The sequence below is a fragment of the Cyanistes caeruleus genome, chromosome 1 (genome assembly GCF_971803275.1).
Source record: "Cyanistes caeruleus chromosome 1, bCyaCae1.hap1.1, whole genome shotgun sequence".
Classification (NCBI taxonomy): Eukaryota; Metazoa; Chordata; class Aves; order Passeriformes; family Paridae; genus Cyanistes; species Cyanistes caeruleus.
In genome coordinates, this window is record NC_141701.1 from 147,805,370 (window position 1) to 147,824,080 (window position 18,711).

The 18,711-nt window shown below is 41.7% G+C and overlaps 1 protein-coding gene and 2 long non-coding RNA genes across 5 annotated transcripts in view; 1 reads left to right on the top strand and 2 right to left on the bottom strand.

Moving 5' to 3' along the window:
* Nucleotides 1-671: 671 nt before the first annotated feature.
* On the bottom strand, nucleotides 672-9,908 carry LOC147656018 (uncharacterized). The gene is made up of 3 exons (XR_015279883.1): nucleotides 6,343-9,908; nucleotides 5,765-5,855; nucleotides 672-2,787 (listed from the first exon to the last, which is right to left on the bottom strand). It is a non-coding gene; the product is annotated as an uncharacterized LOC147656018 (long non-coding RNA).
* Nucleotides 9,909-10,020: 112 nt separating this feature from the next.
* Nucleotides 10,021-15,780, top strand: LOC111925599 (uncharacterized). Of its 3 annotated transcripts, none has more exons than XR_002862317.2 (4): nucleotides 10,021-10,358; nucleotides 10,748-10,862; nucleotides 10,965-14,623; nucleotides 14,714-15,780. It is a non-coding gene; the product is annotated as an uncharacterized LOC111925599 (long non-coding RNA). The 3 variants fall into 3 exon arrangements; XR_015279884.1 differs by having other exon boundaries at nucleotides 10,038-10,358; nucleotides 14,578-14,623; XR_015279885.1 differs by having other exon boundaries at nucleotides 10,038-10,358; nucleotides 14,578-14,623; nucleotides 14,739-15,780.
* A 43-nt stretch (nucleotides 15,781-15,823) lies between these two features.
* Nucleotides 15,824-18,711, bottom strand: part of LOC111925518 (sodium channel protein type 5 subunit alpha-like) — a 32,247-nt gene continuing 29,359 nt past the window's right edge. Inside the window, exon 27 of the mRNA XM_086866223.1 lies at nucleotides 15,824-17,681. Within this exon, the coding sequence (XP_086722349.1) occupies nucleotides 16,483-17,681 (1,199 nt within the window). The 3' untranslated portion in view covers nucleotides 15,824-16,482. The remainder of the gene's footprint in view (nucleotides 17,682-18,711) is intronic.

The following is an 18,711-nucleotide window of genomic DNA, read 5'->3' on the forward strand; positions in this document are numbered from 1 at the left end:
TTACTGCCTCAGTGATGTGTTGGGAAGTGTCTGCTGCCACTCTGGAAAGAGAGTGTGGAGCTGTAACAAATACTCAGCTGAAAGCAGCTCAGGGAAAGGTGGTGGGAAAAGAGCAGATCATTGAGGAAAAACCTGAGGGGCTGCAGTGGCTGTGGGAAGGCAGCTGTTCACTCAGGAAGAGTGGACAACTGAGGAAGAGCAGGTGTCTGCTCAAGGACAAGCTCATGCTCAAGGGAATTATCAACTGAGTGAATAAAAAGGTGCAAAGATTCTGGAAATTCAGGAAATGATGGAGTGTATCATAGGGAAGAGCTGGGTGAGGAAGAGAAGGAGCTGAGAAGAGGAGGTCAGAGACTGGAAAAAGATTACAAACAAAGGGAGAGGGAGGGAAATGAAGACCAAGAAAGGCAGAAAAAGACAGACCTGGGGAACAGAGCCTGTGAAACCTTAGAGCAGTACAGAGAGGTGTGAAAGGCAGAAGACAAATCCTCAAATTTAACCTCTCAACATGAGGCTGAAGAGTGGCTGCTCAAAGGGAAGCAGGTTCTCATGAGGACCTGAAGAGATTATGGAGTGGGCACATCTTCAACCCCATAAATGCAAATGGAAAGTCCTTGGCATCTCAGCCACTGTGCCAACACATCTCTGCAGGACATCTCTAAATTACAAAAGCAACAATCATCTTTTCAGTGATTTTTAGTGGATTTCCAACATCATTTTAAAGTTGAGTCAAAAAAAAGAATTCACACCAGAATGAAAAATCTGCGCAAGGATGACTGCTGGGGTCAGCCTGCTCATCCCAGAAGCTGAGCTCTGCTGGAAATCTTCCTCACTGGGATGATGATCTCACCCTATCAGTGCTCTCTGCACCCAAAATACTCCCAGTTCTTGGGGAGCAGAACCAGCATCCTTGGAGGGGGATACTCAGACTTTCAGAAACTCCTGTCATGGAACCATGACATCAAAAAATGGCATTTCTTGCTCCAAACAGCTAAAAAATACTATCATGAGGTAGTTAGGCTTATACAGAGAGAAGACATGTGAACCTACTGCTTCTTCCTATGAAGGAGGAGTAAATTTAATGGTTGGACACAATGATCTTGGAGCTCTTTTCTAGCTTCAATGGCTTTATGATCCATAGGCTGCAGCACAGGGCCCTGTGCTGATGACACAAGAGGTATTGATATGTGTTTTGGGGCTGAACAAGGGAATTTTTATTTTATATAATGTATACTATTATATATTAAAATATTTTTTTATATTCACTTCCGTCCCATTCTTAGTCCAGTCACAGTTTATGAATGAAGGTCCTCTGTCCTTCCTTCAGAACCACAAGAGCAGTGATCTCGAGCTGATGAGCCAGCAGCATCTCAGACTCACAGATTCAGTAGCACAGCCAGGGAAAGCAGGGAAAAGCCACAAAATTTCACTTAATGTCCCATCCACTGGGCCTGAATAATTTCTTCTCTTTCTTTTGCATTCCATAAGAGTATTCTTCTGTGAATTTTTAAATCTCCTTTTTTTGCAGAGGGAGGAAACACTGTTAAAACCTTGTTGAAGCACCAGGATGACCCATCTGTTTCATGTGTCTTTACAAATACAGAAATTACTCATAATACTAGAAAATCCTCAATCCTGTGATAATGAAGTCAGCTCAGTCTGAACTCAGCTTAGAGAAAAAAACAGCAATATTTACAAAGAAAATAAATCAGATTAATAAAAGGTAGGAAGAAGTGCAAGAGAACAAAAAACAAAAGCTACCTTTTAAAGTTCTTCCATGCCAGAAGCAGGACTGATATGGTTTTCTCATTTTCTACCCCCCAAAAAAAAGAAACCCTTCCCCCACTTTTCAAGCATTTATATGCTATTTTGGTTCTTTTTTAATTGCCTCTCCTCAGAAGACACAGAAACGTAACCCAGGAGCACACAATGAAAGCAGCATCTCCAAATCCCACAGCAAGAGGGGAACACCCTTGGCACAGGAGACCTCATAATGCAAACACTAATCATGAAGGAGCCATGCTAATTGGAACCCCATAGATAGGTTGATCAGAGAGAGAAAAATTGATTAAACCTGTGCTGCCATGCTAAAATCCTCCTCTCTGCAAGAAGCAGTGAGGTAATGCTGGCTTACTGAATGCCTGAAAAAGTTTGGGGAAGTCAGCTGAAACCTAATAAATGTGCCTGTCAGGTGGGAGTAAGCACCAGCAGTAAAAAACAAATACTATGGGAGATCAGTTGGTGTCACCTTTATCTTCACTTCTCTCCAAAAAATAGCTTTTCCTTCACAAAGTGAGCATTCTTAAAGGGGTTGTAGACAGCAGTGCTGGTTGCAAAGATGCATTTATTCTCCCAAAGATGCTCATAAAGCCTTTCTTTTAGCCCATAGCCCTACACATTTGTCACAGCCTTTTTAAGGAAATAAAGAGTCTGAAAAATATGCAGTTCTTGAAAGACTGAGTTTGGGGAAAAATTTTAGTTTAAAACAGATTCTGTATTTTTTTTTCCCTTGAAAAAAGCAAGCAAGGAAAAAAAAAAAGTTTAGAAGTGCTTCTTTCTTGCACAGCTCAACTTGGCAAAAAAGAAGTATTTTCCTTTGCAATTTGAAAGGTTCCTCCATGCCCTCCCACCTTGCTAGCACTCAGTGGAGTGCTTTTGCTTTCCACAGACCTTGACTTTTCATAAACCCTTTTACTACCTGGGATAAGTGCTGTGAGAAGCTCCTTTAGCTTGAGGTGCAACGGGGCAGTCGCGCACAAAATTCAGTTTAGCCAACACTTCCCTCTACTGGGAGAGAAAAATACTGTCATTTGTTTTAATTCCATTTGAAATAAAGGGAAAGACCAGGGTAACAAGGGGTTTTCCTGCCCAAAGTTAGGAGATTTGGGGACAGGTGGGATGAAGAATGGGCAATACATTGTTCTTTTATTAACCAGGCAAAAGAGGTTTGGACACCCCGTATTGATTCCCCTTCAAGGAGGACACCCACAGATTCCCTCCACTGATGGTTTTCCCAGCCTCACTGAGAGGGAATAAACAAACCAGCAGGGCTGGGATCCCCCCAGCCCCACCACACCATGCTAAGGAATAAACAAGGCAAATCCTAAGGAATAAACAAGGCCAAGCCGCTCTGCCCTGCGTGGATCCCACGCGGAATCGCATCAGGGATGATGCTGAAACTTCATTGTGTAACACAGCCTGGGATCTGGGCTTGCTCCTCTCTCTGTAATGAGAGCCCTGAGTCCTCCTCATCCCCCCCACTTCAATTCCAATAAGCAAAGAGACCCTGACACAAACCCAGCTGCTGTGTCAGGATACATCTGTATCAGTCTTCAGCTTCTGTCTTTTAATTAAGTGTATCATCCTCACGGAGCAGCTCTCATCAAGCATCCACGGGGAAATCCTGTAACGCCTGGATAAATTGCTACATTTGTTCAATCAGACTCAAAGATATAACCCTAAAGTGAGCTAATCTAATTTAATGGGGGAAAAAATATTACAGTCAGGCAGTGCCTCTGTCAACGACTGTGTCCAAGTGTAAAGAAAGCATTCAGTGCTCTGATAGACGTAACAGCTCACATCATTAAAGTAAAATTAATTTTCCTCTCGCTGAAATGTCTCACCTCTCAAGTCCTCCAAAATTAGGCCACTTTATGTCTAACCAGAAGACAGCTGCATTTTAATTTATAGGGGAAAGAAGGTTATGCTGGGCTGGGCTGAATTATGACCCATTATCATGCTTTTGCCACTTGTGGCCAGCAGAAATATTTGGTGATTAGGCAGTTCAGAGAGCAGAGGAACTAAGAGGGGAAAAGCATTTACATGGGGTTTAGTGATTAGCAGAGTCAGGCAGAGCTTGAGAGCCCAGAAAATCTTTCTGTACTTTTTGGAGGAAGCAAAGATATCTATCCAAGCAACCCCTTTCCCTACCTCAGGTAAAGCCTCCTAGAAGGGGATGGTCACACTCAAAGCCTTTGAAAAGTGTGAAGTCAAAATTTATTTCCTCCCTTTTGTGCCAAAAGTATGAATTCAAGACACAAATCTTTTTACCCTGCCACCTCTCTAACAGAGCAACAGAACTAAAAACATCTGATGGAGTCAGTGTAAGCTGGTTGATTGATTGGTTTCAAACACTACCTGCAATCTGTAGTTAGAAACAAGCCTTGAGAAGCATGTTTGAGGCACAGCTAACAAGAAAATCCCCACTAGGACTGCAGGGAAATTCCAAGTGATAATTTTCTGCATTTAATACCCTGAAACCCTTTTTTCACTGCAGTCCATCATGTTCTCCCTGCTCTATTTTAACACTAATTAAAGTCAAACTTGCTTCCACTACATTTACTTAATATTTTACATGAGTCATGAACCATTTCCTTTTTATTCTTTAATTTGAATTTCCTTATTAATTGCAATGCCTATTAGTTTGTATTCAAACTTCACCATTTCAGCTTCTGGGAAGTGCTTGGGGTAGAAAGACCTAAGCAATAATGACCACAATGTTTTTCAGCACAGAAACAGTCCCAGGGACATCCTTGGGACTGTTCTAGGCATGTTGATGCTTACCTAGGTCAGATCTTGGGCAAATTGTGGTCACAAGTGGTTAAGTGACTCAGAATTTCTGATAAAAGCTTGACCAATCTGAGGCAAATTAAACTGAACTCTTCTGTTCCTTTTCTTGTACAATTTCCTGTAAGAGCACTAAAGGACAAAGATGATGTAGAAACCTTTCTCTGGTGCTTCTCATTGATCCTTTCATCCTTAAATTAAGTTTTAAATCCAGGGTTTGTAGTCTACTCATCTCTGACTATCCAAGTTCTTTTATTTGCAAAAGTGCCCACAGAACATAAAGATGTGACAATGTTCTCCTCTGAAAAGAGGACAGCGTGAGGACAGCCAGGGAAATGACCATGCTGGGTTAATAGTTGGGCTCTAATCTAAGAGGGCTTTTCCAACATTTATGGTTCTGTGATTCTGTGACTGAATTCAGGGATTATCATTATTATTTTTTCAGTATCTTGAAGCTGATCAGCCTGAGGAGCCCCAGGTGGACATGAGGCCTGCCCTCGAGCTCCTTTAGCTCTGAAACTTTTAGCCTGGTACTGCAAAGAATCATTTAGGTAGGAAAAGACCTCCAGGATCATCAAGCCCAGCTGTTAACCAAATACTGCCAGGTCCATCACTAAACCCTGTCCCTACGTGCCTTATCCACATATTTTTTCATGCTCCTCCAAATCATGATGACTTCACCACTTCTCTGGGCAATCTGTTCCAACATCTGAATGCTCCTTTTGTGAAGGATTTTCTCCTAATATCTAATCTAAACCTATCCTGATGCAAGTTGAGGCCATTTCCTCTTGTCCTACTGCTTGTTATCAGGGAGAGGAGGCCAACCCCCACCTGTCTACAACATCCTTCAAGGCACAGCACTGGCAGCAGGTTGGGTAGGGGATCCTGCCCCTCAACCCAGCCCCAGTGAGGCACATCTGGAGTGCTGTGTCCAGTTCTGGGTTCCTCAGGACAGCAGGAACGTGGAGCTCCTGGAGGAGGCCCAGTGGAAGCTACAAAGTCGATTCAGGGGCTGAAGCATCTCTCTTACGAAGCTGAGGGACCTGGGCCTGTTCAGCCTTGAGAAGAGGTGGTGGGGAGGGGATCTCACTCTTGTGTATCAGTATCTGAAGGGAGGTGTCAAGGATGGACCAGGCTCTTCTTGGCAGTGCCAGGGGACCCAGTGGTGAGCAGAGCTCCACAATAAAAAAATAATTACCTAATATATGCATGTCATGGTTTAACCCCAGACAGTAATTGAGCATCACACAGCCACTTGCTCACTCCCCTCAGTGGCATCAGGGAGAGAACTGGAAGAACAAAAATGAGAAAGTTCATGGTTTGAGATAGAGACAGTTTAATAGAAAAAGCAAGAGCTACACATACAAGCAGAGCAAAACAAGGAATTAATTCTACACTCCCCATGGGCAGGCAGGTGTTCAGTCATCCCCAGGAAAGCAGGGCTCCATCACACATAATGGTCATGTGGGAAAACAGAAACCATCCTGCTCACAATCCCCCCATTATTCTTTATTTCCACCTACGTTATACACTGAGCATGATGTCATTTGGTCTGGAATCCCTTGGTCAGTTAGGGTCAACTGTCCTGGCTGTGTCACCTCCCAGTTTTCCATGCACTCCCACTCCCCACACCAGCAAGGCACTGTGAGAAGCAGAAAAGGCCTTGGCTCTGTGCAAACCCTGCTCAGCAATAACAAAAACACCTCCATATCATAAAAACCTGTGTCCAGCATAAATCCAAATAGTCCCATACTAGTTACCATGAAGAAAAATTACCCCAGGCAAACACAGCACATTCCACTCCTTGTTCCATATCATTTACATCATGGTCAGGAGATAAAATACCCAAGACAACTTCATTGGCCATGACTTCCCATCCTTCAAAACAAACAGATGAGGTGTCTGACTGACCAGAGCCCAAGACCTTCCAATCCTTCACACAAAAGGTGTGAAACCTGGTCTGAATGCATGTGAGAGGGGTGTGTAGGGTGCCAAGCAGAGCCCCCATCATCTCACTGGAGTCCTCTGCTGTGAAGAGGCTTCAGTCCCAGCAGTAAAATCTTCTGGTGGTGGGAATGTGGCCAGAGAGTCCCATCAATGGTCAGAGTAGTTTTCTTAACAAGGTCTGTACCACAAGGTTCTTTGTGTTCATTTAGTCCATGACTTTGGGCTCCTCAAGTCACCATGGCCACTCAGGACAGGAGGAGTGGTGGGTTGCACTGAGTTACTGGGCACCAAACCTGTCTCAGGCCGAGTCACTCTGCTCTTTCACTGCTGCTTTCAGTGCTTTTCCTCCACTGGTCCATGTGGCTCCTGGTACAGTGATTCCTGCAACATGCAACCCAAGCTATGGCTTACAGCATTTAAAGGTGCATCCAAAACAATCTCGTGGTTCTTTGGGGCCAGGTTACAGGCTTTGGCACTACAATGAACTCCTCCCCTCATCCCCAGCCTGGCTGCACAAGGAGTTCCTGCTATGGTCCACATCCTAGTCCTCCATGGCTGCAGGGACCTGCTCCTCACTGTCATCTTCACCACAGGTTTCAGGGGCATCTCTGCTTTCCCTCCTCCAGAGTGGTGTTCCACCCATGGGAAACAGTTCCACCCAAACTTCTCCAGCACAGATCCTTCCCACAAGCTGCAGCTCTTCACGAATGTGACAATCCTCACAGGTTCACAGCCTCCTTCAGCCATTAAGCTGCTCCAGGACATGCCTGCTCCAGCACGAGCTCCTCCAGGGGATGCCTGCTGCATTGTGGGCTCATCCACAGTTCACAGTCCCTTTGACTTGGAGTCCCAGTCCAGCACAGACACACCAGTGATGCCCTGACCATCTGCCAGCCCAGGCACAGCACCAGGGCTGTTATCAACACCTGCCCAGGCACAGCAGAGTACCTTGATCAGCAATTGCAAAAAGGAGCCACTAACAAGGCTCTAATGCACAGCCAGGCAAGTGAGCCCCATGGCAAGCATAGGAGCCTGCCAATTAGTATCTAAATGGTAGTAACAGCTTTTAAATCAATTAGCACATTTCAATCAAATCTCTCATTGTCTCTAACCCTTTGAGCTGCATATTAAGCATGACAAAAATTCTGTTGTGGTTTAATCCCAAGCAGCCACTCAGTCACTCCCCCACCAGCAGGATCAGGGAGAGAACCAGAAGAGAAAAAAAAATGAGAAAACTCATGGGTGGAGATAAAGACAGTTTAAAAGGTAAAGCAAAAGCCACACACACAAATCAGAGCAAAGAATTCATTCAACACTTCCATAGGCAGACATCCAGCCATCTTCAGGAGAGCAGGGTCCCATCACACATAGCAGTTACTTGGGAGGACAAACACCCCAAACATGCCCCCTTTTTATTTAGTGAGCATAATATTATGTGGTGTGGAGTTATCTCTTTGTTCAGATGGGGTCAGATGTCCCAGCTGTGTCTCCTCCCAGCTTCTCAAGCACCCCCAGACCTCTCAGCAGTGTGGCAGTACAAGAAACAGAGAAGGCCTTGGTGCTGTGCAAGTGCTGCTCAGCAATATCCAAATCATCTCCAGATTACCAATACTGTGTTCAGCACTAATCTAAAATTTAGTCCCATACTAGTTACTGTGAAGAAAATTAACCCTCCCTAGGCAAAAATCAGCACAATTCACCAGCTACATCTCCGTAAGAGGTGAAAATTCAAGCATTAACTATCACATCTTTGGGCTTCCTGCTTCTCTTTGATCTGTTTGCCAGCAGCCTGCAAACTTCTCACCCTCTCCTGCTTACTCCCTACTCCTATTTTTATATTTACCTCACATCCCACCACCAATTTCCCCCTCATTTCCATTTATGCAGAAAGTAGTTTTAGACCAGGCTAGATCTGGCAGCTAATGCAGCAGGCCCAGTTACCTCCTGAGAAAAATTACATTGAAATCACCAGGTTCTCCAAGCCTCTAGAAGTTCAGCCTCTTGAAAATTGAGGAGTCCTTAAAATATTTCTGGTTTACATCTTTGGAGAAGATTTTATACAAGCCTATAACTACTGAAGGCTTTTAATATTTCATCTTCAATGCAATATCCTTCCTCTGACAGACAGAGCTCTCAGGAACCAGATGCCCTTGACTGGAAATGTCCCATTAAAGCCCACACTGAAGCACCATATCTTGCTTTTCCAAGCTGATCCCTCTGAGTGCAGGGTCAGACCCCAACTGGGTAGTGAATATGCTCCTCAGCATGAAGCAAAGTCCTTTTTCTTTTTTTCTCCTCTGCAATGTTTGAGTGCTCTCTCAGAGAGAGTTTGTTTTATTTACTCTTTCATCTATTTTCAAGCATTGATTTGGGAATGGCTGCAAGTGGGATAGGACTGGGGTTTCTGCCAGATTTTTGGAGGGAATTGCTCTACTCAACACAAACACATCCATTCACAGAAAATAACAAAATCCTAGGATATTACTCTGGTCTTCAAAAGCGTTGAGAGAATGCAACAGCCCCCTCTTTCAGGGCATTATGAAGTCCAACAGCAAGAATGGAAGCTAGAAAAGAACTTCCCATCACATTTTAGTTCTCACACATTGCTTTTCCTAACTGATTTTCACTCCTTAGGCCTTTCTGTAAGCATGATCTTATAGAAAAAACAAAAATGACAAATAAAAGCTAATTTCCACATTGCTTAAAATAAAAGTTGAAGAGCAAACATAGATAACACACAGTCAAGAGCTTCTGAATGCAGTGACAATGTGTCCCATTTTCTTTTACATATGGGGTAAGTATATAAGGACTTTTCTTGTAAGAATAGAGACAGGTAAATTCCTGTCAGCCCCACCCCAAAAACATACTACAACTCCAAATATAGTCTCCTTTCACACCTCAAACACAATACTAAAGACAAAGAGAAGTACAACAATAAAAACCCATCTCAGAAAACAGACAGGCAAACAAATGCAGCCATTCCTATAGAAAAAAAAAAATTAAGGACAAACTCTCCAAGTCTACACACATAGAAAGCTTGGCTGGAACAACCATCATAGCAAAAACTGCTCAAAAAAATGGAGAAATATACCCACATCTGCACTACTGTCACATTAGATATGGATGACACTACTGGTTTAGAGCACAAGTACCAACAAACCCTAATCCTTACTCCAACAACATCATCCAAAAAAAACACATGAAACTTTCCCTCCCCAAAAACAAAAAACACAACAAAAACCAACCCCAAACCATTTCAAAACCAGAACATCAAAAACCCCCACAAAAACACCCCAAAAATCCCACCAAACCCCCAAAAACCAAGCAAAAAGCCAAAAAAAAACCCTTAAAAAATAAAAAACCCCCCAAAAAATAACCACCACACAACTGCTCCCAATTATCCACTCCTCTCCTGCCTTATAAATAATTTGTTTCCTGATTGTTCATCCCTTTCAGCTGGTGCCTGATGGATGAACATGTTAACCCTTTCCTTGCCACACCCAATTAAGCTCCCAACTGTTGGTTCCTGCTCTTCAGCTCCATCCAAGGAGGTGAATACTGGCTGTATAACAACCTGGCTATAACCACCATGCCAAATTCTGCTGTGTTATTGGTTTGTTAGATATAGGAAGGTGTTGACAAGAGCAAAAATGTTGCTTGATTGTTGAGAAAATGCCTCTGTGAGAGGTTTTAATGGCTTCTTCCACTCACATGAAGATAATAAATACAGAAGTGATAGTAAGTAACATTTTCATTGAAGGTATTAAATAAGATTTTATTGTAGCATTAAAGGTGTATCAAGAACCAGTGGTTTAGCACTAAAGTCAAGCCAATTTAAATGAAAGGTAAGTTTATGATTTTAATTGTGAGCCTGATTAACTGGGAAACAAATTACCAGATGGAAAATGTTCTCTTTGATGTTCTCAGGTCAAGAGCTGTAACCCCAGCAGAACAAATTATTTTAGTCAAATAAAACCAAACCCACCTTTAAAATATTTTTCAGCACTGATCTGACTTTTCAGTTCATTTTAGTTAAAATAATGGAAAATATCTTTCCACTTTCTGGTGTTACTCTCCCAAAACATATAAATATATAAAGTCTCAGGGACCATCTCAATCACCTTGATGGGATAAGCAGACACATATTGGAGTATTGGATCTTGCTCTTGTGGGGGAACTTGTGCTTTACAACCAATAGGGAACAAATGACAAATTTTCCATATGCATCTTCCAGATTTCCTGTGTGCAAGAGGCCTGGTCCACAGCCATGGGATCATGGCAAGCTTCCACAGGGAAAACTCACCAAAGGAAAACTGCAAACTGCACCCTTTTATAGACCTTGGAGGGAGGTTAGTTGATGTTCAAAATAAACCTTGCTCAATACTCTGGTTTAACCCTCACATTTATTCCCCTCTCAGGAACAGACACATTTCTCAACTTTCATTTTGCAGGATTGAAGAAACCAGGATTCCAATTTTATTTCTAAAGGCTTTCTAATTTCCTGTCCATTGTAGAAACCCTTTAAATCTTGTTTGTTTCATATGAATCTTCCTTGAGCACCTCAGAGCTCGTGTGCAGAGGTGCAGCCTCTCCAGTGCCTCCTTACCCACCCTGGGCTGTGTCTCAGCTGACAGATCTTCACTTCCACTTCTCTTGTTCAGGATTGCACCACGTTACACATCCCAACCCTTCTGTTTCAGTAGCTGGTCCAGGTCTCCACAGGGATCTGCTGTTTCCATCCTCTGAAAGTACATCTCCATTTGGCCCCCAGCAGAGCACTTCATGCTCTGCCCCTTTACATTCTCTGTGGACACCAGAGCATAAGATTTGCCACATTCTTATTTCTTAGTAAATATATTTCAAATTTTTTAAATTCAATTTTACACTTTCCTTCAAATCTTTGATTATTTCCCTCCAAAATGTGTCCCACAGCCCTGGAATATACTTAATTCAGATCAGCAAGTCTCTGCTTGAGCTGCTTGTTACCTCCTTTTCTAATGCAAGTATTACATTTAGGTTGGATTTTGTGGATTTTTTCTCTCCTGCAACCTTTCCTGATTTTACAGATTCTCACAAAATCCTTGGAGAGAGATCAGCAGGTTCATGTGCCAGTTCTCAACAGGATTTTTGCAAAGGGGTTATTCTGGACCCCAGCTCCATTGTTTTAATTCCCTTTTGTGTCCATCCATGGATTTACTCACATTTCCATTCAAACACTCCTTGTTTGCCAAGGAGAATAGGGCCCCACATTGACCAAAATTTAAGATTTTTTACCTGATTATTATAATATATGTAGATAGATAATATTTAAAGCTGTCCAAACCCTCATCTCTGCCCCATTTTAAATCAAACTCACATCTTCTTTACTTTTTCTTCTTCTTTCTTATATAGCCAATGATTTGCTTATTACTGGTTCAGCTTCCTATTCATGGTCTAACTCTCTTTTACACTGGAAATTCTCACTCATTTTGTTTTCTGAACTTTAAACTGCAGTTTTCTTTTAGAACCACCCTCCTCCCCCTCCCTCTAAGCTCTCTGCTTCCTGTTAATAGTTCCTGCTAATACTGTAATACTTTTACAGTATTAACAATTATTTATCTGTTCAGGTTTCACTGTACTTGAGACACATGCCCCACTATTTTTTAATTTTTTTTGACTTTGAAAATGTCATTTTGATCAAAAACCACTAGGAGGAAGCATTCAACAAGTTTCCCTGTCCAGATGTAGATCCCAGTCTTAATTTTATTAAATTCAAATGGTTTTGAGCAGGAACTAAGGGGCCTGCTGGATCACAGATCCCCTCAAAAGTGCTGTGGAAATCATTTACCTGCCTGTCAAACTGGCTTCTCTGCTCCTGCTAAAAACAGTTTAGTGAATCCATCCTCCAACGAACAGAAGCCACCTCTAATTTAAAAATTAATTTTCCCCTGACTATTCTGTTTTTCTTTTAAACATTTTTCTCCCTTCCTCATGTTTTCCCACCTGTTTTATTTACTGAGAGTTACAATGCATCATCTCAGCTGTTATTTCCAGGCTGAAAACACTAAACTTGGATGTCTTCTCATATCACACATTTTTATTCATCCTAGTACTGTTTCCCAGCACATGATCGAGTTTTAATTCACAGCTGTTGGATTGCAAAGATCTCTGGTGAATGAGAGGAAAAAAATGTTGCCTTTCTTTCAAGCACAAGTAGAATTTCATGCTGCTCCATCAATTTGCCCAAGAGTTGAGAAACGCTGAACTAAATTATTCACGTGGTTCAATTAATGAGTCTCAATGGTAAAGTCAGTTTAGCTTATGGAACATGTCCTGAAGAAAATAGCTTTTTTTTTCATTAGTTTATTTTTTTTTCCATCCCTGTTAACATTTTTGATTGGTTTGCAATTATTCAAGGATTTTCCATTACTTTGATTTCCTATGAAAAATGTGTGTGCTTTAGGTGGTAGAATGAAGCTCACTATGGAGAGGTACAGATGTTCTCATGTCATTCATTCATGTATTCATTGTTCCACATCACTGTCAAAGGAACAAACTGATACATTATGTTGTTGAGCTTGTGTTTCTCATGGGCTGTCAGAGGGAAAAGCTCTCAGGCCTCAATTTTTATTTTTTTTTTCCTTTTGTCTGTATTAATAATGTCTTTAAAAATGCAATCATTTGGGGTAAAATTTTAAGTGATATATAGTTTATAGAAGATGTAAGTGTTGAAAAGACCACGCTATTAATGCAGCCAGGATTAAATAATGACTAAAATCACACTAAATATTGCTCTGAATGACCAAAAAAAAAGGAAAGCAATCCATCTGGAAATAAGGCAGTGTGCTACACATCCACCATAGGAAAGCACGATGTTTGTAAGGACATCAGTAGGATCCAAAATTGAGAGACTCAGAGGAGAAGCAGAAGGATTTGGAAGATTATTTATTTATAAGAGCACATTTTCTACTGCTGTGCTTGTATTCATAATTTTATCTCCCAAATGGTTGGGACCTCCTTGTGGCTTGGAAGATTTTATTGTGGCCTTCCATTACATAAAGAGGGTTAATAAGAAAGATGGAGGGACACTTTTTATCAGGGTTTTAGACTGAAAGAGGGTAGGCTCATCTTTGGCATTAAATATTTTTGCTGTAGGGACAGGCCCTGACAAAGGCTGTCCAGAGATGCTGTGGCTTTCCCTTGATCACTGGAAGTGTTCAAGACCATGTTGGATGGGGCTTGGAGCACCCTGGGGTCGTGGAAGTTGTCCCTGCCCATAGCAGGGGGTGGAACTGAGTGGTCTTTAAGGTCCCTTCCAGCCCAACCCATTCTTTGATTCTGTGATTAAAGAACATGGCAACTGTCTTCCCTCAAAGAGTATCACCTTTACTCAGAGTTTCTGCAGAAGATAAAATCCAAGGGTTTTTTGAGGGTATTTATAATTTCTTACACCAACCAACAATTCCCTTAGGGTACCAAATGGAATTTGGCATCTCCTGCACTGGTGGAGCTCTGGCTCTGTTCCAGGGTGGCCTTTCCAGAGAGAACATCAGTAATTCTTGTGTAAATCTGACCAACAATTAACTTCTCTGACAGTAAAAAAAATTCTTCCTGGCACACAAACTGGCAGAGATGAGTGTCATCACATTTAGGCATGGATGTGTTTAATACAATCTCCTGGGAGGATATGGTACCAGGGCTGTTCTGTGCACCCCCAAATCCATGAGAATGATGCATGTGGCTCATTACTGCTCCTCAATGCATCCTGCACATCTTGGGAAGCTGACACTGAGCAGGCTGGAGCTGGGGAACACCATCCCACCAGTGCCATGTAGTCAGCTCCTCAGCTGTGGTTGTTCATATGCTGTGAAAGAGGTTAAAAATAATTTTAGCCAAATAAACCCATTTAATTTCATTAATTCTTTTATAGTTGTTAGATATATTTTTTTATTTGAAGGAATAGAGCCCCTGGGTTCTAAAGGCAAAGAGCTGTTGACTTTTCTGGTATAACACAGATTCATTGTACACCTACCTTAAAATCTGAGGGAGTATTAGTCAAAACTAATTAAAGGTGCTACATTTTAGGAATGGCTGGGAGAAGCTAAAGGAATACCACAGATGAAACTAAAAGGTACTATAAATATTTTTTATTTGCATCAGTATTCAGATAATATTAACTGAAAACAGAGTCTCATTATCAGGTGTAATTTACCATCCATAGTAAAAGAGAATTTCTGTCCAAAAAGCTCACAATCTGAAGAGATGGAAAACACAGGAGAGGAAAGCAACACAAGACATGAGAATATAACTGCTACCAGAGAGAAGGGGCATTCAGGAGAGAAGAAAACTTGCTGCAGGCTGCAAACAAGTGCACATCAGGACCCACTCAATCACTGGGTTCTCTTCTGGCTGAAATCTGTGTGGAGGGAAAATCTCACTCGAGCCTTGCCAGAACCTGCCAAACCCAACAGTGATCACAGAGCTGCAGCCTTGCAACTAAGAAAAATAAAAAGCATCTTAAAAATGCTAGTGTATGTAAGAAATTAAAATGTCAGGGGTAATTTGTGACTACATCTTGTATGAGACAAAGGGAAAAACACAACAGTTCTTAGACAGCAAGGTGCTGGACGTACCTCCAAAGTAAATATACAAAGGACAAAAGATTAAGTAGTGTTTGGACATGTGTTTATCTGAGAAGCCTGAGCTATAAGGATATGAAGAAAAAGGACTTCATAAGGAAAATGTGGTGAGATGAGAAACCATGAGAGCCCATCTGCACACATGGTTCCATGAGAAGTAGAATTTGTGATTACATCTTCAGTCTTTCATTAACCCCAGATCCAAGTACTTCAACCCAGATTTCCTGATTGCCTACATTACTCATAGTTTGGTTTCTTCTAACCTATGTAGGAGAGAGAAGGCTGGTTCTCCCATCAGAGAAACACAGGCAGGAGGGAGAAAGGCTCCTATCCCAAGGGACACATCCAGGGCCGTAGATGATGTTCATCACTACAACCACAGACACCTCTGGTGGCTCCCATGTGGAGCTCCCCAGCCTTGGTTTCTGATGTCTAAGGGAGTGCCTGAGGTGATATTACCAATTTCCAGCCAGTGTTATTTGTGTATCTCTTCTCTAACAAATTATCAAGAATGAATTTGAACACAAAACTCAACCATTAGGAGAAGTTTGAGGAAAGTTTGCAATAAACAAAGTTTTACGGGGTGACTGATGGTACAGCGGCCTTCACCTCACTGCCAGAGGAAAACAGGTCAAAAAAAAGAAACAAACCTTACAGGCAAAACATAAAACAAGGTTTTGCTCTGCTCAGTATGACTTCTGTAATATTTGTATTTATTATTTCATTAAACTTCAGTAACACAACTATGATAATGTACATGCCATGGTTTATTCTGTAAATTGATCACATGGGAAGAAGTCCACTACACTGTGGAATATCTGTGGATCATGCAGGGTCTCTGTTTGTGGCACATCTGTACCCAAACATAAAAAATAAAGTATTCAAAAAATCATCAGAGATTTGCTAAACAGGTTTATAATGATAGAGTCAGTTAGGAACGGAGTAAACTTTATCTCCTTTCCATTCCTCAATTTATACACATATTAACATTCATTTCCTGTACTCCAGAATATCCACTGGTGCTTGGACTTTTCTCTGCTTCCTGTACAAGGGAAGTATCAGCTGAGGTTGCCTTTCACTGCTGTGAACATGTCACAGCACCCAGGTACTGGGGGACCTGCTTTGCAGTAAGATGCCATTGATCAAACACATCCAAAACCTTTCTCTGCATAGGTAAAAACTGAAGAAAACTGAACACAGCAGAGCCAAAGGCCACGATTCTCAGCTGCCATAATTAACTGATCACCATCAGCAGACCTGGTTTCATAGGGAGGCTGCCTCCACTGACATGTATTTACAATATCTCCTGTGAAAATTTAAAAATATTCTTAACAGCTTTGTCACCAATTAACTACTTAATGTCTGGAGATTGTTGATTGCCTGTTATTTCTCCATTTTCAACCACAAGATTGCCACTACTCTCTCTTGTGACGCTGTCATACGATGGAGGGATGGACACTGAGGACGAAGTTTCAGACCTGTTAGGACTCCTACTATAATAAGCACGCAGCATAGATGCAATGAGTCCTTTGTTTTCTGGAGCAGCATCTTCCAGAGTGTCAGAGCTGCAAGTTGTGTGCTGGTACAGGTGGGAAGCCTGTCTGAGGGAGCGCTGGAGCAGGTGACTCCTGTAGGCACGCTGGATCACCGTGGCCGACGCTTCCTCCTGCCTGTGGCTGAGCGTAGTCGATATCGGCTCGTAGGATTGTTTTGATGGATTGGCAGCCATGAATTTCTCCTCCATTTGTAGTTTCAGAGTATCCAGGTCCTCAGAATCTCCCAACACCCTCTTGGTGAAAGCAAACAAGATATCCAAGCAGTGTATCTTGTCCCCACTGACCACAGGCAGGTCCATTGCTGTGAGTTCAACTTTGTTTGGTTTTGGTACACGCAAAGGCTTAGGCAGAGCATCTGCAAAGTCTGAAAGTGCAGAGAAAGTTATAAACTGGGTTGCTTCAGGATCAAACTTCTCCCAGATTTCATAAAAGATATCAAAGTCATCTTCCCCTAAAGGCTCTGTACTCTCCTCAGTGGCAGCATTGAAGTTCTCCAGAATTACGGCTATATACATGTTTACAACAATGAGAAATGATATAATGATGTAACTTACAAAATAAATAATACCTATGGCAGGTTTGCCACATTCACCGATGGTACCATTTATGTTTGGATCACAGAATGGTGGCCCAGTGTTTAAAATAGGACTGAGAAGACCATCCCAGCCAGCTGATGTGGTGATTTGGAAGAGACAGAGCATGCTGTTAGCAAAGGTTTGGAAGTTGAACATGTCATCAATGCCATCTTCCATCTTCACATAGGCAAAGTTAGCCATGCCAAAAATGGCATAAATGAACATGACCAGAAACAGCAAGAGGCCAATGTTGAACAGGGCAGGTAGGGACATCATTAAGGCAAAGAGCAGAGTTCGAATTCCTTTGGCTGCCCGGATGAGTCTCAGGATCCGGCCAATCCGAGCCAAACGAATGACTCTGAAGAGTGTGGGTGGTAAGAAATGTTCAAAGGCTTTGCCAATGCTGGAAAGCAGCAAGGCTGAAAAGGAGAGGATAACAACTTGTTAGAATGTCATATTTTTTATTAACTAGTAAAGAGGCTGTAATGATAACATATTCACAGCTCAAAATTATCTGATCTGTTTGCTAAGCCCTACCAGAACGACTTTTAGGAGAAGGTGAATTGAAATAATAGTTGCTGAAATCAGTAATTATGGACTACACTCTTCAGCCATCAGAGGACAGTCCCTGTTGCACTGAAGATGACAAGGAATTTTTTGTGCACAACTTCAAATATCTGTATCAGGTGACTTTTGAAGACTGATGGTTTTCTTTGACTCTGGTTATATGAATATTTCAGCAGATTCAAGTTGCCTTCTACATTTGTCTTCAAATACTGACACTACAAAGCTAAACTAAGAAAACAAGATATAATGCAATGTCATGGTTACCATTTAGATAATATAGGCATGATATGTAGAAGCAAACAGTGATGAACATAGAAATTATGCATGCTACTCTACAATGGCTTTTGGTTCATCCAGGGACAGAGCTACTACATATGGATGTTATTTTTCCTTTGTTTGAATGAAGTAAATGGCATCTAGTAGCACTAAAAGAGGCTTGACTTTTATAAGTGTAGCTGTTTTGGATACACTTTTTCTGTATTTACAATTCAGAAATTTAATTTCTCAAGAAAGAGCCATAGTCTTACTGGAATCTTACTGACCCAAAACATGAGTCATAGTAAAATGAAATATCCTTCTTCCACTAAATGCCTGTTGCTAGGGCAGTACTAGCCCTGGGAATAGTTAAATTGGCAGGAAGCTCCAATTTGCAACAGAGCTCTTTACCCCATTCCTCCACTGCAATCCCTTAAAAACAAACAAACAAACATTTTTGGTGATCTTTTCTATGGTGTTACAAAGTGGTGTCCCTTATTTTCAGTCAGCAATGCCTGAGTTTCCAGAAACTGGATTCTACAGGCTATAATCTAATTCCAGTCTTCCTATTCTGTACATATTCCTATTTTTCTGTATATTTCAGTCATCTGTCAAAAACTCCTATGA